The sequence below is a fragment of the Crassostrea angulata genome, chromosome 8, assembly GCF_025612915.1.
Source record: "Crassostrea angulata isolate pt1a10 chromosome 8, ASM2561291v2, whole genome shotgun sequence".
NCBI lineage: Eukaryota > Metazoa > Mollusca > Bivalvia > Ostreida > Ostreidae > Magallana > Magallana angulata.
Genome location: NC_069118.1, coordinates 15,173,847 through 15,194,643, shown reverse-complemented (window position 1 = coordinate 15,194,643; position 20,797 = coordinate 15,173,847). Strand labels below are relative to the sequence as shown.

The window sequence follows — 20,797 nt, the reverse complement described above, 5'->3', positions numbered from 1 at the left end:
AACTTTGAACTAGTTTCATCTAAGGATGCTTTGTGCAAAGTTTGGTTGAAATCGGTTCAGTGGTTCTTGAAAAAAGTCAAAAATATAAAAAGTTCACAGACGGACAAACAGACAGGCAGACTGACGCCGGACATATCAATCACAAAATGCATTCTGCTTTTGCGGAATACAAATGACATGAAAAAAATATTTTTTTTTTTGTTTTGTAATGTGAAGATTATAAAAAAGAGTAAAGAAAAAAAACCCCGAAGAAATCGTCCTTCGAAATAATAAAAAGGGAAAAACGTGTGTAGTATTACAGATACATGTAGAAAAAATATAATGAGCTAGTTGTCTTCAGTTGGGAATGAGTACTCCTCAATTTCAGCGACTTGTCTTTGGTTTACTGGGATAACTTGATTTGAGGACGAGTTGTCATGATCTTGGTGCGATCTGTACGTATTGTATATAAACAATAGTAAGCTTTTTAAGCAAGATATACTCTTTATGGTGTTCCAAATATATTTTGTTGTGCTTGATATAGAGGCTCTAATCGAAGTAATTGTTGCTAAGGTGAGCGTTGTACCCTATTGTGACCTATTGTGAAAGAATCGTTTTTGTCAGTTTATGTTTGACAAAATACCAGGTATTTCCTTAAATTACTAGTGCATAGAATATCGATCTAAACCTATTCCGGCAAAACGAAATACCGTCACGCATAGTTTTCAAAATTTATAAGAACACATACTAAAAGATGAATAATTCATCTTTCCAAAAGCAATTTTTAACATCTTTGATTATTCATGATCAGATACTTTTGAACAAAAATGTTTGATTTGCGAAGACGCAGTAAAAGCTTGATGAATTTTTTGTCAACATTTTGAGTAACAAAAGAATGTTTTTTTATTGATAAAAAATATTCTTTAAATACAATGAAGTTTTTGTTTCCACATGTATGTTAACAATATGGTAATAAAACAGCACTAAGCATGATGTGCAAACAAAATTTACTTTTAAACGAATTTGTTATATAGTTCGCTTGCAATTTGTATTGTTGTTTTTATTTGTATCATATTCTTTAATAAATCTAACAGATAGAAAAAACGAAATATATATTTTACCTAAGAGACTTACAGTTTTTGCAAAAAGTAATAAAAACGTAAGACTTTGACAGTAAAAGCTTAACGAAATTAGTTTGAAGAGAATTTTAAGCTCGATTTTTAAAAAACAAACCAGTATCTATCACTTTTGGCTTCCTTAGCGGAAGGTAAAACAGAGGGTCCTAAAACTGTTATTACGTTCTTAGGTATTGTGATAGATACAGATAATTTGATTACTAGTATTAGAATTCCTAGTGACAAAATATTGACTTTAGAAACAGCAATCTTAGAAATGTTACAAGAAGAAAAAGTTACTCTTGGAAAGTTACAATCACTAGTTGGTTCTCTTAACTTTTGCACAAAAGTAATTCCATCAGCTAGTGCATTCAATAGAAGATTTTGTGATGCTATGTGCGGAATTAAGCACTCCAGTCATTTCATTAGAGTAACGTCTGGGATGAGATCAGATCTTTGTGTGTGGCCAAAATTTATACACAAGTTCAACGGTAGCTTAAATTTCATGAATGCCGATTGGTTATCAAACGACCAGCTACATCTTTATACTGATAGCGCCGGCAATCATCAGTTGGGTTGTAGTGTCTGTTTCAATGGTCAGTGGGCTTATTTTAAATGGCCTGTCTGCTGGAAAGACGGATATAACTTTTGTTGGAATTAGTGCCAATTGTTCTTGCAGTTGATTTATTTAATACTTAATTCTGTGACAAAAAGATTTTATTTCACACCGACAACAAAGCTTTAGTTTTCATTTAAAACAAAAAATCGTCAAAGTCAGTAAGGGTTATGAAAATTGTTCAGCATTTAGTTTTACATTCCATGAATCACAATATCTACTTTAAAGCTTCTCACATTGCTGCTTATAACAATGCTACTGCCGATTCTATTTCACGCAAACAGTGGACCAGATTTCGAGCTCTTGCCTCAAAATCTGGGCCACACCCGATCCAGATTCCAGAAGATTTTATAGAAATGACATCGAAGCTGAAATTAAAACGCTTTACGCTTAATTCAATAGCACCACACCCAAAAAATTCTTACTCATCTAGTCTAAGAAGTTTTGATCAATTCAGGCAGTTATATAAACTCAATTTAATTTGGCCTCCCCCTGTTTTACACATTTACAGTTTTATTGCTCAAGAACGACGTCATGTATGGTATGCCATTACGCGCAAAAAATTATCGCGCTAAACATGAGTCAAAACAAAATATAATATTGCTATAATAATTTGATTTATTTTATATTTTAAATAAATCTTATTAATTTTTTTATTAGCAAAATTAATTTATGCTAATCTTTTAATCGAAAACAACAAATGCTATAACTTACAATTTTGATGTCCGTTATATCGTACACACTGAAAAAATAAGCAAGATGTCGTTTTTGCTGTATTACAAAATATGACGTCATATGCTTCAAATTAACGCATTAAGATAAGTCATTGAAGGCTATCAAGAAGTTTATTTAGCGAAGAAAAATAAATGTTATAGAATAACGGAATTTAATAAATAAAAATTTTGTTTAACAATATTATTAGTCAACTGCTACCTAAATAGTTTTATTTTTATTTTGTTATAAGCATGCATCATATAAAGAGGCAACCTCGGTTTTGTGTAAAATATCGTAAATCATATAGCAGAGTACCTAAATAAATCACATAATTGCAAGGGCATACGCTTAACTGATCCCGACAAACTTCTATATGTGCATTTGAAATATGCTTTCTAACTTAAAAGCTTCTACGATCCTTGTAAAATCTTACAAATTAATTATTTTTTTAATGAAATTAACCTTGTGACCTTCTAAATTATTCAACATATGCATTGCCAGTTGAAATAAAGTATACGTGTTTTCATCACAAACATTTGCCGATATTTTTATTAGCCGCCTGAACTGTACTGCGTGTACAGATATTTAAGTGTTATTGCTGAACATTGCTAATATTTATTGATAATTTTACTGTTGTTACTGATAATTGCTGTTGGTTCTAATATTTACTGTTATTTATTGATGTTTTTCGTGTGAGATCTAATAATTACTGATATTTACTAAGATTTAATGGTAGTACTGAGAATTGCTAATAATTACTGAGAATATCATGTAAGAGACAAGGAATTTTCAAGAGATTAAATAACATGCAATTTGTTCAGATATCATTTCAATTTAGCAAAAAAAAAACAAAAACAAAAACAAAAACAAAAAAAAACAACAAACAAACAAATACCAAGCAAATATAAAAAAAGAAATATCTAAGTTTTGTTGATTTTATCAACATTAACTTTTCTTTTACAACCACGAAAAATCAGGCTTGATTTTTTTCTTGTTATCTGCTTATTTATTTTAATGTATATCTTTTTCTTTTTGTTTCTGTTCTAAGTTTTACTTTAGCTGATTAACACAATTTAGCAGTTAAATAAAATGCAGATAAAAATTATTGAATGTTTTTTCCCATCCCTGCGCGTGAATCCACGCATTTACGAGATCTATTGTTAATCATTTTAAATGGAGCGCTGGCTTAAATTTATTTTACAATTCTGTAGCCATTATATTATTGAAAGAATCACAAAAAATACTTCGGTATAAAATGGTGGGATTTAAGAAGGATTTTACTAAGTATTGAGATTTTGATCATATAAGTAACCTTTTGGTTTTGGAAATAATGTACCCGTTATTCATATCATAAATAGAAAAACAACACACAATCATCCCCTTAAAAATAAGTTCTAAGTGCTGATTTTTAAAGATTTGTTTGCTTTTGTTTTCAAAGACCAGTTGCTTTGGTAAATAATACATTGGTACCATTTGCCTTCATTCTAAAGCTTAAATCTTTGAATGAATGGTTTAGAAATACTTCAATATATAAATTATTGCGAATCGATACTGTAAAAATTATTTGAAGAAAGCACTTAAGATATAAAAACACACATTTCATTGATAAACTACAGAACAGTTCGTTTTCACGAAAGCAAAATTTAAAATCCTTTATTATTCATGATCAAATACTTTTAAAGAAAACTGTTTGATTTGCAAAGACGCAGTAAAAAGCTAAATGAGTTTTGAATGATCAACTTCTCTTACAAAACATGAAGAGGTCATTAGCTTGAAAACATTACAAATCAGTAAGATTCTAGAAAAGAATTATATACGTAAACAACTTATTTTTCTCTGACTTAAACATGAAGATACCGGTCCTTTTACCGTATACGACTTTGTGGACTGTCATTGTTCTGACCACTAACTTTTGGAATTACATTGAAGGTTCCTGTAATGTTAACGTACGTTACGAGAGAGACACAGCCTTCGACGGAGTTGTTCCGACGCCTGCATGGTATTATATAAACTCTGCACCTAATCTAAGCTTTGCTTCGTGTACACTGGCGTGTTTTCAAAGCGTTTCTTTATGTGTTGGATATCTGTTTAGCTCTCAACTGTTATCTTGTAAGTTATTTAAGACCTTTTTGACACATACTTATGAAAATAGAAGTTACGTTGGAGGCGATTGGGAATATCGCAGCAGATCAGGTTAGTGAATCATTTGCTTTATCTTATATAACTTCTACACGGATAACAATTATTCCTTCGTTTTGGAATTTTCATTAAAAGTAATTCCATAAATAAGCAAAAAAAAAGTTATGATCTTATGTATAAACAAATATACAAGAATACAATTAACAGTAGTAGAATATTTGTTTTTACAATTTAAAATTACAATAGAAATTTAAGTGTCATATTTCTTAACATAAGATAAACCTATGTCTTTTATTCTTTGTCAACAGAAAACTTGTCGTTAAATAAATCTGTCACGGCCAGTTCCAACTTCATTGATCACCAAACATATGATGTGGAATTAAAATGGAGCTACCTTGTAGATGGGATAACCAATGCACCCGGAAAATTTGCAACGTATTACGAACCGTATCCCTGGGCCACAATCGACCTTGCGAGATATAGTATAATCAAGAACGTGATTATTTTCAACCGTGTAGACGATCATGGTATAAAATGTAGCTTTTAATCATTGGTATGCAATAATGTATTTACCTTTAGATGACCATGAAATGTTCTCCATAAGTTCAATTTTGATAAACCGTTGCAATAAACAATTTTCGGGAAGTATTTTGTTAAGCCGCATTCATATTCATTAAATGGTCATAGAACATATTATTTGCTGAATCATATTCTGGAATTTATTTCTGTCATGTACATACATAGGTGATTGGATTCATAACCTAGAGATAAGAGTGGGAAACTCTTCTGTCTGGACAGAGATGACTACTTGTGGCACATACCCAGGGCCCAGTGAGACGGGGGATATAATTGTCGTTGATTGCAGACCATCACGTTATGGAAGATACGTCACTCTGAAGATAGTTCAACTGAACTTTATCACAGATGACTCGAATGCTAATAATGGCAACAATGTATTGGTGCTTGAGGAAGTTGTTGTCAACGGGCTTTACGTTTGATCAACTTGTGTTACTCTTGATTTTCTCAAACATACATTGAATTTCATTAATTTCAATTGTGTTTAATAAACTATTGTGTTTTATTTCAATGATTCACTGTACATGTCGTGAGTGGCACACAGTGTCATTATTACTATATGGTTTTCTGTATTAAATCTCTAAAACTCACTTTGTTTTCATTTTTTTCTGAACATTTACTCATTTAGACAAAAAATCCATGATTATGTTTTCATGTTGAAAAGAAATATGAATTTTTATGTATACGTATTGAGCGTGCAAAGTTTATGCAAAAGTTGGCAAATGTTTTCGTTTTTGCGTAACATGACAGTACTAGTGCTAGGTTTCGGGGAAATAAAATTGGATGAAAAATGATTGAGAAATGTAAAAACTTGCATCATTCGGAAATCGCCTCAGAAACACACGGACAAGGAAATTATTGTTATCATCCTACGAAAAACATTTAAGCGCCAGCATGCAAGTCACAGGGCACAACAAGTCAGTTATATCAACTAATCCGAAATTACAATAACTACACTTTACGTAACGTATTGTAATCTATTTGTGTTATGGATTTTTGAGATGGTTTACAGTTTGTTATTGTCTTTTTTTTCATTGTCAAAAAGGTTGTCAACAAGAAAAGCATACTTTATTTGCATCGAAAACATTTTGTCTTATCACAAAGCAACAACTTTGAATTGTTGCTTCAGGACAAGTTATAATGACCCTGTCGCTGTTTGCAGGGACAAGCTTGCACAATAACAACCTGGAAAATAACACTTATCAAAATGCCTCCCGAGATTTTTACCCACCACTAGGCAGAAAATCAGAATAAAAATCCTAATTCCGACTTGAATTGAACTTTGAATTGATTTTACTGTCAATTTTTTTTTCAAAAATAAATAAACAGAATATCGTTAAACTCCTTTTTTAGAGTTATTTGAAATTCACCGGCATTCGTATCTTTACAATATCTTAGTAATTGCAAACCTTAAAATAACATTATAGAAAACTAGACTACATTAAGATCTCAAAGGACCCCGCTTACTTAATGGACAATAGGATGAAAATCATTTCAGAGAATTTATCTTTGATCTTGCTCTGTAACTTAGAAATTTTCCAGCTGGCATTAATATTAATTGTTAATCATTGTTTTAATTTGTCTGGGTTTTTTTCAAAGACCGATTCCTTTGGTAAAAAAAATATTGATGCAAACTGCCTTAATGTTAAGATAATAATCCTTTGATGAAGGGTTGGGGAATACTAATATAGACCATTTTTTGGTGAATCGATACTATTAATTGATTGAAAGAATACCCTTAAGATATAAAAATATTTAATGGATGCACTACAGAACAATTCATTTTGGCGAGAGCAAATGCATAATCTTTTATTATTCATGATTAAATATACTTTTGAAGAAACATTATTTATTTGCGAAGACACAGTAAAAAGCTGAATGACTTTTGATCGGTCAACTTTTCTTACAAAACATTAAGAAGTCATTAGCCTGAAAACATTACATACCTGTAGGATTCTAGAAAAGATTTATACACGTAAAAATCTAATTTTGCTTTGACTTTAACATGAAGATACCAATTGTTTTTACGTATACGACCTTGTGGACTCTCATTGTTCCGACCACTGGTTTTTGGAATTACATAGATGGTTCTTGTAATGTAAACGTACGTTACGAGAGAGACGCGGCCTCCGACGGAGTTGTTCCGACGCCTGCATGGTATTATGTAAACTCTATCCCTAATCTAAGCTTTGCTTCATGTACAATTACATGTTTTCAAAGCGTTTCTGTATATGCATGTAGATATCTCTCCAGCTTTCAGCAACTATCTTGTAAGGTAAAAGGACTTTGTTGTCGTGTTTTGGGGTTGATTAATTGGATAAAATGGATCAAAAATATTGATTTGTAGCGATATTTCTTCGCCATCAAAACTGTGTTGATATTGAACCAATACGCCACGAACTTCGCAGCGAGAAATACCGGTACATGTATTTGCGACCGTTAGACTATCTGAATCTCCGCAAAATTTTGGAAAGGCTTTAAAGGCTTTAATGTGATGCATATCTTATATGTATAAATATTTGGGCACAAGACCAATCGCTGTTACATGTTAAAAAATGGTTTTTTACATTTATACATTCTTTGTTCTATAAAATTTGTGTACTGGATATTTCACTCATACCATTGACTAACGTATATTATGATTACTGAATACAGCATTAATTTCGCCCGATGAAATTTTCGCCCTTCTACACTTGCAAACAATTTTGCCCTGTCTTGAATTCACAAAGACACAGTTGTGAATAAAAAGAAGAATATTTGAGACATTGGAATGAGTACTGATTTGTCTTAAATTCGCCCGCTTACAGCGAGGGCAAAGGCATACATGTCCAAGACCAACATTATTGTTGATATTGACGATATCGACAACAAAATGACGATATCGACATCGATATCGAATTTTTAAATGTTAAACCAATTATGATGTCGATATCGACAACGATATCGACACACACTGATGAAGTTGAAAAATCAATCTTATTGTCGATATTGACGATATCGACCACAAAATGACGATACCGATATCAACACTAATAAGATTTAAGGCTAACTATTTATAGGCGATATTCTACATAAAATGATGATATCCTAATTAATAGTAATCTTTATGATTTCATTTAAACAAATGTAACAATATTATTTAAAATGACAATTTCAACCTCAAAATTGACTCTTATTAATTCTTTTGAGATCATTTGTAATAAAATTTAATCAATAACAATAAGAAGAATTTCTAAATGATGGGTTTTAAGGTTTGTAAAAGGATATAATTGTGATCGTCTAGATAGTAAATATAAAAAAAAAACATGGTACAGTTTCCAAAGTACTTGATTACATTCTGCAGAAAAGCAAATTGATATCGATACAGCTTTTGTTGTGTACATATGACAATCGGTATCGTTACGACATCGTCGATATCAACAACATCGACGTAAAAATATGGTGAGTTGCAGTTGTGCTTATATGCAAATCGATATCGATTCGATATCGTCGATATCGAAAATATCGACATATAATATGGACAACTTAAGTTGTACACAGAGGAAAATAGATTGTGATATTGTGTCGTCGATATCGACGTTAAATATGGACAGATTGAGTTCTGTGAAAATGCAAATTGATATCAATACGATATCGTCGATATCGACGATATCGACGCTAAATATGGAGAACTGTAGTTGTGTACATATGCAACTCGATATAGGTATAATATCGTCGATATCGACATAATACGGACAAATTCAGTTGAGGAAAAAGAAAATCGATATCGATAAGATATCGTCCATATCGACGATATCGACGTTTAATATGATGTTAAAATTGGACAGCTGTAGTTGTGTACATATGCATTTAAGTTCTATTATATTGAAATAAGTGAATCCATATCGATACAATATTGTCGATATCATCGATATCGATACTACATCGTGTCTTGGACATATATCGGCAATGGGAGCGAAATAAAACGGGGATATTATGCTGCAACAGAAGGGGAGAATTCGTAATGTTTGATTCTGGTTTATTTGTGTCATTGTTCGCGACTTAAAAAGTGCCTAATAGGAATAATACTTTTATTGATTATGTGTATAGCATTTTATGCGATTTAAAATTGATGAAGAAAAACAAAAACGAATATTGGATGTTCGCGAAAATAACAAATATACAGTATATTACCTCGAAAGAAAAAACAGTATACGAGGGTGAACAATCTGCTTCATGCATTAGTATTTAAATGTATAAATGTGAATTTGTAACGAACAACGAGCTCAAATGTATCTGATAACCCGAAATGAAAACTTTTTCGAAAACCGTAAACCAATAAAAATAAGAGCCCCTCGAAGTATCACTTTGTGATAGGAAATGTGTTTTTGTTTTGTTTCCTTTGGTTTGATTTTTTTGGGGGTTTTTTTGTTTGTTTTTTTTTGTTTTTTTTTTTTTTGGGGGGGGGGGGATGTTGCGAAATGTATCAATGCACACATGATTTTAAGACGGCTTGATGGACGTATTTGATTTTATTGAATATCTCGATCGAGAAACAACTCATCGATACCTAGAAAACGAATACTTTGTACATAAGAACTACATGGTTCTGAACAGGGTTTTATTTATACTATCTTGTCCACAATATACACAATTATAAATACACAGCAAAGAAACAAAGTTGGCGATGCTGTAATCGCTCCCTTTTAGAGAAAGTTTAGCGATGTGCAGCTTAACAACTGCAATCGTCTACACTTATAAATTAAGCCATTTTGCAAATAAACTATGAAATGCCTGTACCAGAGTACTTGTTTACACCTTTGGTATTTCAACACATGTGAAATGATGTCCGTAAGGTATAATTGAATTTTAACTGATAATTTATTCTTGTGAAATTAATCAAAACCCAACATTCATTTTCATTAAACAAGCCCGAAATAGCAAAAATGAGAGTAAGGTGGTGGACACGCTTTGGTGGATCCAAGTCAGGAATAGTCTCGATCAAAATATATACTTAACGAGGCCGAGTACAGAACGAGTACGCACGCTTTCGCGCAGCGTTTCATTTGTATTGTGACGTCATCTTTTTGCTTGGTTGACGCCATGGCGTGATAGTTTCAACTGCAGATATTGTTGAAAATATCTCGTTTGATGCATAAAAATAATGTTATATTGTGGAATGAACATAAATGTCTCGAAGTATAAGCTATATTTGGGCTCGGGTCGAAAACATGAAGAGGGTTCAGCAAGCCTAGCCTTCTGTCACGTTTTCTTAACCCGCGTAAATATAGCTTAATTCATATATTTCAAGACAGTAACCATGTATTTTATATCAGTGACCCTTAATATGTGATGTTATATATTTTCTTATTACTTAATATGTCTGAATGTTTTAATAATACTATTTAGATCACCTTTTCCGCTTTTGTCAAATAAAAAATAGCCATTATCTGACGAATCTAAGAAATTGGGCATACAAAAATCAACTTTGATAAGACCCCTGGAACAAACCAGGAGGTAAAAGGTTTTTTTGTTTGACCATTAGATGCCTTTTAGCAATAACTTTAATATGAAGAACAGAAAAAGAAATCCCTAGGGCAGAAGTTTTGAAAAAATGTAAAAAATATGCAAAATTGATACATTTCAAGCAAAATCCCATAGGGTCCTATGTTAAAGATTAACACACTTTGAGATGACCCTCTAAACAAACGGTGTGGTAAATGTCTTATATTTCAATCTTAAAATAATAATTATATCAGTAGAAATTCATGTAAAAAGTTTCATCCAAAAATCTAGGGCAGAACAAATTAGACCCGGCCTCGTTAAAATGAAATAATAGCGAGCGAAGCTCGCCGGCGCTGCGAAGCGAGCTCTACCGGCAAGGCGTGTGTGAATAGAAAATTCGGACTAGTTGCACATTCATTCAACGGATTTTTATGGCGTCGGTAAATCGGACCAGTAATGCATCGTTTTAATCGTCCCAGTAGTTCCCTGTAATCATGGCAATTTTTATCACTTCACACTCTCACGAGAATCAGCAAGACAAATTTAGACAGTAAAAACAATAACGATGTAAGCGACATACAGTCAATGTTACCTCTAAAGTTCACCTCAGTACACTTTCAATCAAAAATAATCGTGTGACGTCACAAACGTTTACACATTGATCCGATATATTTTTTCGGAGTCAGTAAATTTTGACCCACAATTCAAAGTACCAATGGTTTCCAACCTCACGTTCCAACATCACGTTCTCCCGAGAATCAAAGAAAAACCTTTGAAAAGCTTATAAGATGTGTAATTTTAAGAACATCATGCTTTTTAAGTAAATAAAACAGTATACTTCGCATACTTTTATTTCTCAGGGGAGTTTTAAAGAGTAAGACGACACTTAACCAACGTCAGCTTTGACGTCACAATAAGCACTGATAAGGGGAAATTACTCTAATTGAAGTTATTGTAAATCTGCTGAAATGACCAAAATCCTCTTAAAAACTTGCAAAGGCTAAGATAAAGAACGTCGAACAGCTGACGAATAAGGACATTTCTTCAGATACAGGAAACAGTTGTAAATTGCACTAATTTGGATGAATGCTCACAAATATTTTATTCACTAATATGTTTTACGGTGCGACCGTTGGGGCGAGCACACCATGTGATCAAACAATGAATTATAATAAATTTAATAAAATAAAATCAACAACGTGAAATTTGAATGCCAAAAAATAAAACATACCTATTTTTCAGTAAATTTTCATCATTCATAGTTTATAAGATTTGTTATAATTTATTTATTTATATGTAGAACAATAGTTTAATCTCAGATACAATGTTGTTAAATAATAAAGATTTTCATATATAAATATTCATTGCACTGCATCTCCTCTTTTAAAGTGATTGTGATTATGATTGATGGATTGATTTCCCCCTTTTTTTTTGCAGTAGACATTTTTTCTTAAACTTACATATAAAACCTGACTCGTCATAGAGCTCCCCCCATGCTAAAATTTTAGATACATAGAAAATCGACTTACCATGGATTTGCCCCTCCACTTAAAAAAAAAATTAATGTTTAATTTTATTTTTAATTTACGCTTAAAAATATTTGCTTATCATGTTAAAAGAACAAAGTGTTGTCCCCCCCCCCCCCTTGCATGTAATAAATGGAAGTGAAAATAAAGAAACCATTGAACTGCTAAAGAGCTGAAGGATTAGAATTTTCATGATTTATTTTTCTTTTTGCTTGCAAAGATTTTTTGAATGAGGCTGCCATCCACCCACCCACCCCCTTTAAAAAAAGGCGCGGGGGGGGGGGGGACAGCACCATGTTCTTTTAACATGATAAGCAAATATTTTTAAGCGTAAATTAAAAATAAAATTAAACATTAATTATTTTTTTTTAAGTGGAGGGGCAAATCCATGATTTTCTATGTATAAATTGACAAAAATGAAAAAAATTTTAGCATGGGGGGAGCTCTATGATGAGTCAAGTTTTATATGTAAGTTTAAGAAAAAATGTCTACTGCAAAAAAAGGGGGAAATCAATCAATCAATCATAATCACAATCACTTTAAAAGAGGAGATGCAGTGCAATGAATATTTATATATTAAAATCTTTATTATTTAACAACATTGTATCTGAGATTAAACTATTGTTCTACATATAAATAAATGAATTATAACAAATCTTATCAACTATGAATAATGAAAATTTACTGAAAAATAGGTATGTTTAATTTTTTGGCATTCAAATTTCACGTTGTTAATTTTATTTTATTAATTTATTATAATTCATTGTTTGATCACATGCTGTGCTCGCCCCAACGGTCGCACCGTAAAACATATTATTGAATGATTACGTATAGAGTGAATATATTTACTGTGAGCCTATTTAGAGAATATAAAAAACTAAAGATTTGACAAATTTTGAATAAATAAAATAAGTGAACTCATTTCTTTAATGAGCTATTTTATTTTGATATTTATTCGCTTGCAAAGCCCGACCTGTGGTAGGAGAAAGGGGTAGAACTTTCCAGAACGGGTTAACCAAGAACGCGGATTGACTAATTAACGAAAGTGTAGCACAAGTTCATCATGCATGGCGGGCAGATACCTTGGATCGGACTTCGATTAATACAAAAAGTTTATAACTAAAATGGAACTGTTAATACGATTTAAGCATTAATGGAAAGAACTTTCTAGAACGGGGTGCCTAGATACGGGTTGACCAATAAACATCAAAGTGGAAAGTGTAGGGCTAGTTTAACCATCGGCTTTGATCAGCTTCTTTGAATCTGACAACTTTGGATTAAAATATGCATGCAAATGGATAATAACACATAACATTGCGTAATTGAATTTCATACATTAACCTTAAACATTAATGAACAGATAATTGTATTCTTGGTCTATATACTGTCAATCGAAACTTCTCGGGAAGTTGCGATTGCTTTACTGTATGGATAAATAATGTCTGCATAAAACGGGAAATTTTAATGTGATGCCCCCTTCCCCCTACATATTGTTTTTCCTTTTATCTGCAATTCTTATTTGCGACAGTAATAGAAATTATATTGAAAATTGACCTTTATAGATACACTAAATACCTTTTTTTCAAGTCAGCTGCAACAAACCGGATTAGGGCCACGTACATGTACATGTGTATATTGTCCATTTCAGTTTAGATTTTTCATCCCACCCCGCTCCTCTAAATATCCAACAATGCAGTTTGTTTTTTATTTCAATTTTAAAGGATTAAGATAAGGAAAATTTTTGACAAAGTGTATACAAAAATGAAATAAAAATATGGTTCAACATATCTATACTACTATATTAAAATAATAAACTCGAATTTTTGGGCTTTAATACCGAGAAATCGGATGAGTACTGTCTTTTGGTTTATATATTTTAAACATCATTGGTACTTGAAGATTACCAATTTGTTTTTATTTTTTCTTAATCAAGCTTCGCTAATTAATAATCAACGAAAATTCCTTTAAAAAATCCGGAATTCATCTGGAATTTTTGGATTTTACTATCTTGCGCATGCGCATTACATCACGCTAAATCACGGAAGGCCTTTTAGTTTATGTTTCCACAATATCACATTTGCATGGATAAACTCAGAAACGTTATTACAAATTTGTGTAAATTTTCATTGAAAATTTGTCATATATTCTGTTCATGAAGGGAAATACGGGAGATAAGTAACTCTGTGTATTAAATATGAAAAGTCCCGAGAGTTCCGAATATCAACATGGTGTGTAAATTCGAAGCAAGTAAAAGTGTTCAATTCTTCATTCATATCAAATTTTTAGATGATAGGTATTTACAGCTTCAAAATGGTGTTGTTATGAATAATTTGACTGCTATTTTCAATGCAACTGCATAAATTTTTTCCAAAATCGTTTCGGAGCAATTTTGCAATGTTTTGCAACATTATGGGTATATGGGATGCATTTTAACTGTAGCGGAGGCCTGTCCCGAGACACAGATTATTCCAACTAAGTAGAGTGTAGTAGCATTATTGTAGGCTTAAAGCTTGGTTATATATATTTAATGTCAACAATACGGTATGTCGATGTATCTGTTTCGTAAAGTCCGTTATCATATGCAATGTCAACCCGTATTTGCACGGGTCAAAGTTTAGTTAAGCATTATATTATAATAATGTGTAAAGTGTTAATCATGTTAATTCCTGTGCTTGCATGGGGTATCATCTAGTTGAAAAAAAATAAATGATGCATTGTCGCTAGCTGAATATCCCATTTCAATCCCCAAACTTGGCATAAATTTTATGTTTTAATGAATACAACCCCCCCACCCCCTGTCTTTACAAATAACCTTAAGCTGCACAGATAAAGTTTTCTTTTTCTAAATTCATGAAAATAATAATTGAATTTATTTGGATACTCATATTGTGGAAGGTATTTGGGTTTTATTTTTTAGGAAAATACACACACACACACTTGAAGAACTGAAAGATAAGATAGATTTATGATTTCATTTATTTGATAATAAAAAAGCTGGGCTCTGCCCGCTATCGTTACAAACTTCAATAAATAACAGAACATTGTTTACATAAGCAAAGGTAATGAAAAAACATTCAAATATACATGTTTATGATAACGTGAAATTAATAGGATTTCTTGATAGTAACATTGTAATATCATACAAACTTAAAGTATGACTTTGAACTGACATGGGTGAAAGACAAAATACGAAGGGAATGTATGTACACAATTAACTGTAGATATTTCTAGACAAATTACCGTGTGAACTTGATTCAGTTTTTTTTTTTCAAACAGCCTACTCTTGTAAGGTTTTTTCTTTGCTAAATTGTAGCATCAAACACTATGTTACGCAACCGTTGGGTCTCGGGACCTTGAAATACATTTAACAAAAACAGAAAATGAAAATCACAGAAAAAGACATTGCATTCTATGTAATCAAATGTGTTAAAAGTGATGGAGGAAATCGAATGAACGAGGATTTAGGAAGAAAAGGGACGATCTATTGCTTTACATGTCCATTTCTTTAAAATCTACACAGAGCTTTTTGACCGGGTGGAAGATATGCTGGGTATCGGCGTATCGCGGGCACTCTCCTTGGTACACAACCCGCCCTTCTTGGCATATGACGTAGTTGGGAGAACCTTCGCGACCTTTCCAGGGGTTCATACCGTCTCCGAAGCCATCACAGCTAGGATACCGGATGTGGCACGGAATGCAATGAGCAGATCTGCATTTGTTGGAATCGTAATCACCTGCAACGATGATAACAAATATTGAATACGCAACATGAATTACCCAAAAGAGTGATCTTCAAATTATTGACCGTAATCAGCAATTTATTCATTATTTATTTCTTCTAAAATCAGCATGGTTTAAAACAAGACTTTATTATCTGATTTATTTTGTTCTTACGTGTGATAAATAACATTTTTCAATTTTAATTAGGGTCTTCCGTTTCCAACGGAAGACCCTCTTGTTATTCTACGGTTTCTTTTTCTTTATTCTTATTATTCTTTTTTTTCTTTTTCTGACTTTTTTGGAGCGTTATTTCTCAAAAACTACCCAACCGATTTGCACGAAATTTTTCGGAGTGATAGAACATCATCGTCGCTACATGTTATTAAATTTTTCCCTGATGACGTCACTTCCGGTTTCAGATATAGACGATTTTGTAAATTTTTAAGGGTCATTTTGTCCACGCATCTCCTCCGAAACTCATCAAGATAGAACTTGAAATTTTCAGGGGTTGTAGATGAATGTCTGTAGATGTACCCCCCTGCTTCCAATTATGAAAATTGCTCAAGGCCTGAAAGCTCGCCTGAACCTGAAAATTAGCACCAAATTTGTCCACGAAATTTCTGCACATTTTCTGTAATATCTTTCGATGTGCACAAAATTTGTTAAAACATGTAATGCAAAAGTTGTTTCAATTTTCACGAGCTTTCCTTTGATATCAAAAAAAAGGGGCTGATCCCTCAAATTAGGGGCCAAGGGGGCTCTAAAGTCTTCTTACAATAACTCTTTACTGAACAATAATTTGTTATTAATTATATAAGCAAAAATGTTCATTGTACAGCTGTTTATCTATTCAATATCATACTTAAGTCATATGTTACGTAATTAGGGGTTTCAAGGGGCCAGAAGTTCAAAACTTTGATCATTATTATCTGAAAAAGGAGAAATATTTTTAAAAGCAATGTAGAACAAAAGTTGCTTGAAATGGTGTTCTTGTCAATATGCTACCTTAAATGTTTTTGTTTATGACCCCATTTAGGAGTTAAAGGGTCGGCCCCTAAAACACTTTCGTACAGATATCTCAAGAACGGTTAACATTTCATGAACACTTGTTGAACAAAATATCTTTAAATTTGCAAGACCTTAAATTTTATATCAAGGAAAAGGGGCTGATCCCTCAAATAAGGAGCCAAAAGGGCTCTAATGTCTTTTTACAATAATTCTTTACTGAACAATATTTTATTATTAATTATAGAAGCAAAAATGTTCATTGTACAGCTGTTCATCTATACAGTACCATACCTAAGTCATATATTACGTAATTAGGGGTTTCAAAGGGCCAGAACTCAAAACTATGATAATTAATATCCGAAAAAGGAGAAATATTTTAAAAAGCAATGTAGGACAAAAGTTGTCGAAATATTGTTCTGAACAATATTAAACCAAAAGTTTTGTTGCTAGTGGCCCCGGTAAAGGGTTAAAGGGTCGGCCCCTAAAACACATTTGTACAGATATCTCGAGAACGGTTTACCATTCATGAACACTTGTTGAACAAAATATGTTTATATTAGCGATACCTTTTATTTGATATCAAGAAAAAGGGCTGGCCCCACAAATTACGGGGTACAATGGCTACTAAGTCTTTTTATGATAACTCTTTTCTGACCAATAATTTGATATTTATTATAAAGCAACAAAGCAGCTTTTATTAAGCTTAATTAAAAAATGACACCCGTTTTAAAATCAGACGATGCATTACAGAGATATCGGGTTTTAAAATTGATTTTTCCGGAAATTTTGTTTCCGCATCCTTGGTTTAATAAATAGCGTAATGTTTATAGTAAAATTAACTCGTACCAAAAATAATTGTTAAGTCGTACTTAAACACATTCGGATTTTTTTTTGTTAAGTCATTATTGAAATCAACAAGGTTTTTGTTAAATCGTACTTAAAATCATTCGGGTTTTGTTCAGTCGTACCAGGAATAATTCGATTTTTTTCATTTTTTTTTTTATTTTAGTTACTCTTGTTATTGGTTTAAGAGCTCTGCTTCTTACAGGAACTTCCAGCTTTACTTCCGACATTAACGGAAGACCCACTCGTTGCTTTGCAACGAGCTTTGCTCTAGTTTTATGTTTATTATTCTTCACAATCTGCTGACTTATTTAGACTCTCTATAATTATGGTTTTTGTAATTACTTAATTTGTGGTTCTCATTCATATGATGTACGTCTGAATTATCGAGAAAAAAAAACCCTAAAGCAATGCTAATAAAAATAAAATCTTACTCAAAATAAATAGCCGTATCAATTAAGTCTATAAATGGCTCTTCAAATTTATTTACCTGATGAGCAAAATTGACAGTTTGTGGTTTTGTCAACTCTTACAAATACAGCTCATTGCTTTTAATAGATTTGCGGTTTATGTAATTTTCATATCTTTGCATGCTTTCAAAAGAGCAGTACGCCAACATTGTGTATTGATTCTACAGTGCTTACATTGATTCTTTGGTTCGAACCGCCTTCCACACTTTGTGGTGCTGAAGTGCTCGCACCGCATGGTCTCCTCATCAAATAAGAACGGGTATTTACATTCTTCCACCTCGGGATCTCCCCCACTGGTTTTCTTGTTGGAACAGTCGTAGAATTTAGCGCAGCTCTCTGGGTGAGCGATGCGGGTCTGGGCCTTCATGTCGCATATTGAAGGAACAAGCTGTTGGGGCCTCTGGAAAGTACCTGTAAAAAGATTTTACATTTATAAAAAAAAAAATATAACAATTAACACAATCTTGATATGCTAGAACATTCAAAAATACAGTAAACTATTCATTTTGAAATCCTATTTAAATATATATAACTAATTCTTACGAAATATTTCCCTTAGAATTGCCGTTTTAAGGTTTCTAGACTGCCTTTTAAATTTTAAACTTTTCTATGAAGCAAATGTTGTCAATATTTATGCATTGTAAATTACACTAAAACAGCGATGCACAGCAAAAAAGCATTTAAAATATTATTGTTGAACCTTTATATTTCAATTCAGAAAGTAAATGAACACATCTTTTAAGTTACGTATTTTAAATTATTTTGTTCATACTGTTTAGCCAAAACATGACAGAAAATCTTGAGATAAACTCTTACAAGTGTCGTATGAAGAACCTTTGGGCACGCATGATCGACTTTCTTGGTTGACCACGGAGTCTGCAGGGCATTTGAATTCATACTCTCTACCATTCATGCACCAGTAGAACTTTGAACAGTCTACAGGGTCCATCTTCCACTGAACTCCAAATAATCCCTCACAAATACCTACGGATTTCACCGAGGCAATACACAAAACCAAAACGCCCGCGAAAACCAGCATTGTAAAACTGTCTCTTTATATTGCCAAAACAAGACTCAACTGTATCAATCTGAATTGAGGAACTGAAATTCACTTTCAAATCCGCAGTATTTATACAGTTTGTTCGCCCAACGTACCAAACGCGCATGTGTGCGCGGAAAACGCCTTTATTTGGTTTCGCTGGACAGCCTTGAGGATAGGTAAAATACGCTCATCCGGGCCAAGCGATTGTAACGAATACACCTGTACATTGTTGGGATAAAGATGTTGATAAGCAACGGGAACAAAAACGTGTTAATTGCGGTTTTAATTGTTAACATACGAAAATTCTCCGGAAAATTTCGCCGTTGCCATCCTCAAAATTCTGGTCCACCCGGGGTCGAAGTCTTGTAAATGTGTTTTTTGTGAACGACAACCCTTCCGTAAAGACGAAATGCGAGCGGCTGTTTCCCCGAAAACACAACGTAACTGTTCAGCTTGTGAAAGTGGATTGCGGTGTAATACGTATTTTCAAAAAAAGAAAAAGAAAAAAAAGAAAGAATATTTACCTTTCAATGAATAGAATGAACATTAGTGCACAAGTTTATGACGTAAATTTCATTTCAAACAAATTGTTAAACATCAATATGGAATGTACGGTTGAAACACTACATTATTATTTAACTTCACGCTTGCATCTCATTCATTACAAAGTGAACATTGTATATTTAAAAATATGGCGTACTTGAAAGTAGTGAATTTTTAAAGCATTTATGTTTCTTTAAGGGCAAGAATATTTGAATTATTAAATAAATAACATTCATGATATATTTAAACTATCACCAATATTATAATACTGGTTCCATTCATTACAAATTTTGTAGTCCGTGTATGCATTTAACAAATATTTTAGATTATATGATTGTTTTTGGTAGTGTTTGCTGTAATTACTGTATCTAAGAAACAAATAAAAGCAATACTTATTATCTGGATATAGTAATGAGTGCATTTACCTTAAAATTGACACGAGAATGGGTCTATATTTGTGATTTGTGTTTGTCTCCACGAAGCTGACGAGAAACAGTTTTAATCATTAATCTGTAAAATTGTCCAGAATTAAAGACAAACCAATTAAAACATTCCATAAAGCGCAAATAACGAAAAAAATACAATGAGTGTGCACGTTTTTTTTGAATTATTTTCTCTTATATATGACGGCGCCAAATAAAAGTGCAAATTTGTGTTTGGCATTACTTTTAGATCAACCCTTGTATAAGTAATAATCAAAACCAAAAACAAAACAAAAGAAATATCAGTATACGTATTATGAATGCCGTCTAATCGATCAAAGTTTGTCTTTTAGTTTCCATCAAGTCTATCATAAAATGACTTAAATCAGCGCCATTTTGTTACAGGCGACTCTTCGTGAGGGCGTCATCATTAAAGGTTTGTCACCTTTGTGAAATTCTAAAAGCTAGAGTCACCCGACATCCACCCAAACTGCATCAGATATTGAAATAATCTCCCCCATTAAAGGTGAACTTATCAGCAAATTGGCGGGTTGTAAATCAGCAGTGCTGTCATTAAAGAGATCATCATTTGAAGCCCAT

General features: G+C 32.4%; 2 protein-coding genes across 2 annotated transcripts; one reads left to right on the top strand and one right to left on the bottom strand.

Annotated features, from left to right (window-relative positions):
• The first annotated feature begins 4,271 nt into the window (after positions 1 to 4,271).
• Positions 4,272 to 5,720, top strand: LOC128157693 (uncharacterized). Its single transcript, XM_052820285.1, has 3 exons — positions 4,272 to 4,617; positions 4,872 to 5,090; positions 5,308 to 5,720. The coding sequence occupies exons 1-3, from the start codon at positions 4,272 to 4,274 to the stop codon at positions 5,559 to 5,561; spliced, it is 819 nt and encodes a 272-aa protein (XP_052676245.1). The 3' UTR covers positions 5,562 to 5,720.
• A 9,387-nt stretch (positions 5,721 to 15,107) lies between these two features.
• LOC128161610 (uncharacterized) lies at positions 15,108 to 19,300 on the bottom strand. Its single transcript, XM_052824923.1, has 3 exons — positions 19,007 to 19,300; positions 18,365 to 18,601; positions 15,108 to 15,883 (listed from the first exon to the last, which is right to left on the bottom strand). Exons 1-3 carry the CDS (start codon positions 19,227 to 19,229, stop codon positions 15,639 to 15,641), a joined length of 705 nt encoding a protein of 234 aa, XP_052680883.1. The 5' UTR covers positions 19,230 to 19,300; the 3' UTR covers positions 15,108 to 15,638.
• Positions 19,301 to 20,797: the final 1,497 nt, after the last annotated feature.

What these genes read in the sequence shown, in the direction of transcription:
- LOC128157693 (XM_052820285.1), top strand. Translation starts at nt 4,272, where the DNA reads ATGAAGATACCGGTCCTTTTACCGTATACGACTTTGTGGACTGTCATT. An exon ending in GGAATATCGCAGCAGATCAG is followed by an intron (nt 4,618 to 4,871) that starts GTTAGTGAATCA and finishes CTTTGTCAACAG; the next exon opens with AAAACTTGTCGTTAAATAAA. An exon ending in CAACCGTGTAGACGATCATG is followed by an intron (nt 5,091 to 5,307) that starts GTATAAAATGTA and finishes GTACATACATAG; the next exon opens with GTGATTGGATTCATAACCTA.
- LOC128161610 (XM_052824923.1), bottom strand. Translation starts at nt 19,229, where the DNA reads ATGCTGGTTTTCGCGGGCGTTTTGGTTTTGTGTATTGCCTCGGTGAAA. An exon ending in AGGTTCTTCATACGACACTT is followed by an intron (nt 18,602 to 19,006) that starts GTAAGAGTTTAT and finishes ATCTTTTTACAG; the next exon opens with GTACTTTCCAGAGGCCCCAA. An exon ending in GTTCGAACCAAAGAATCAAT is followed by an intron (nt 15,884 to 18,364) that starts GTAAGCACTGTA and finishes TCATCGTTGCAG; the next exon opens with GTGATTACGATTCCAACAAA.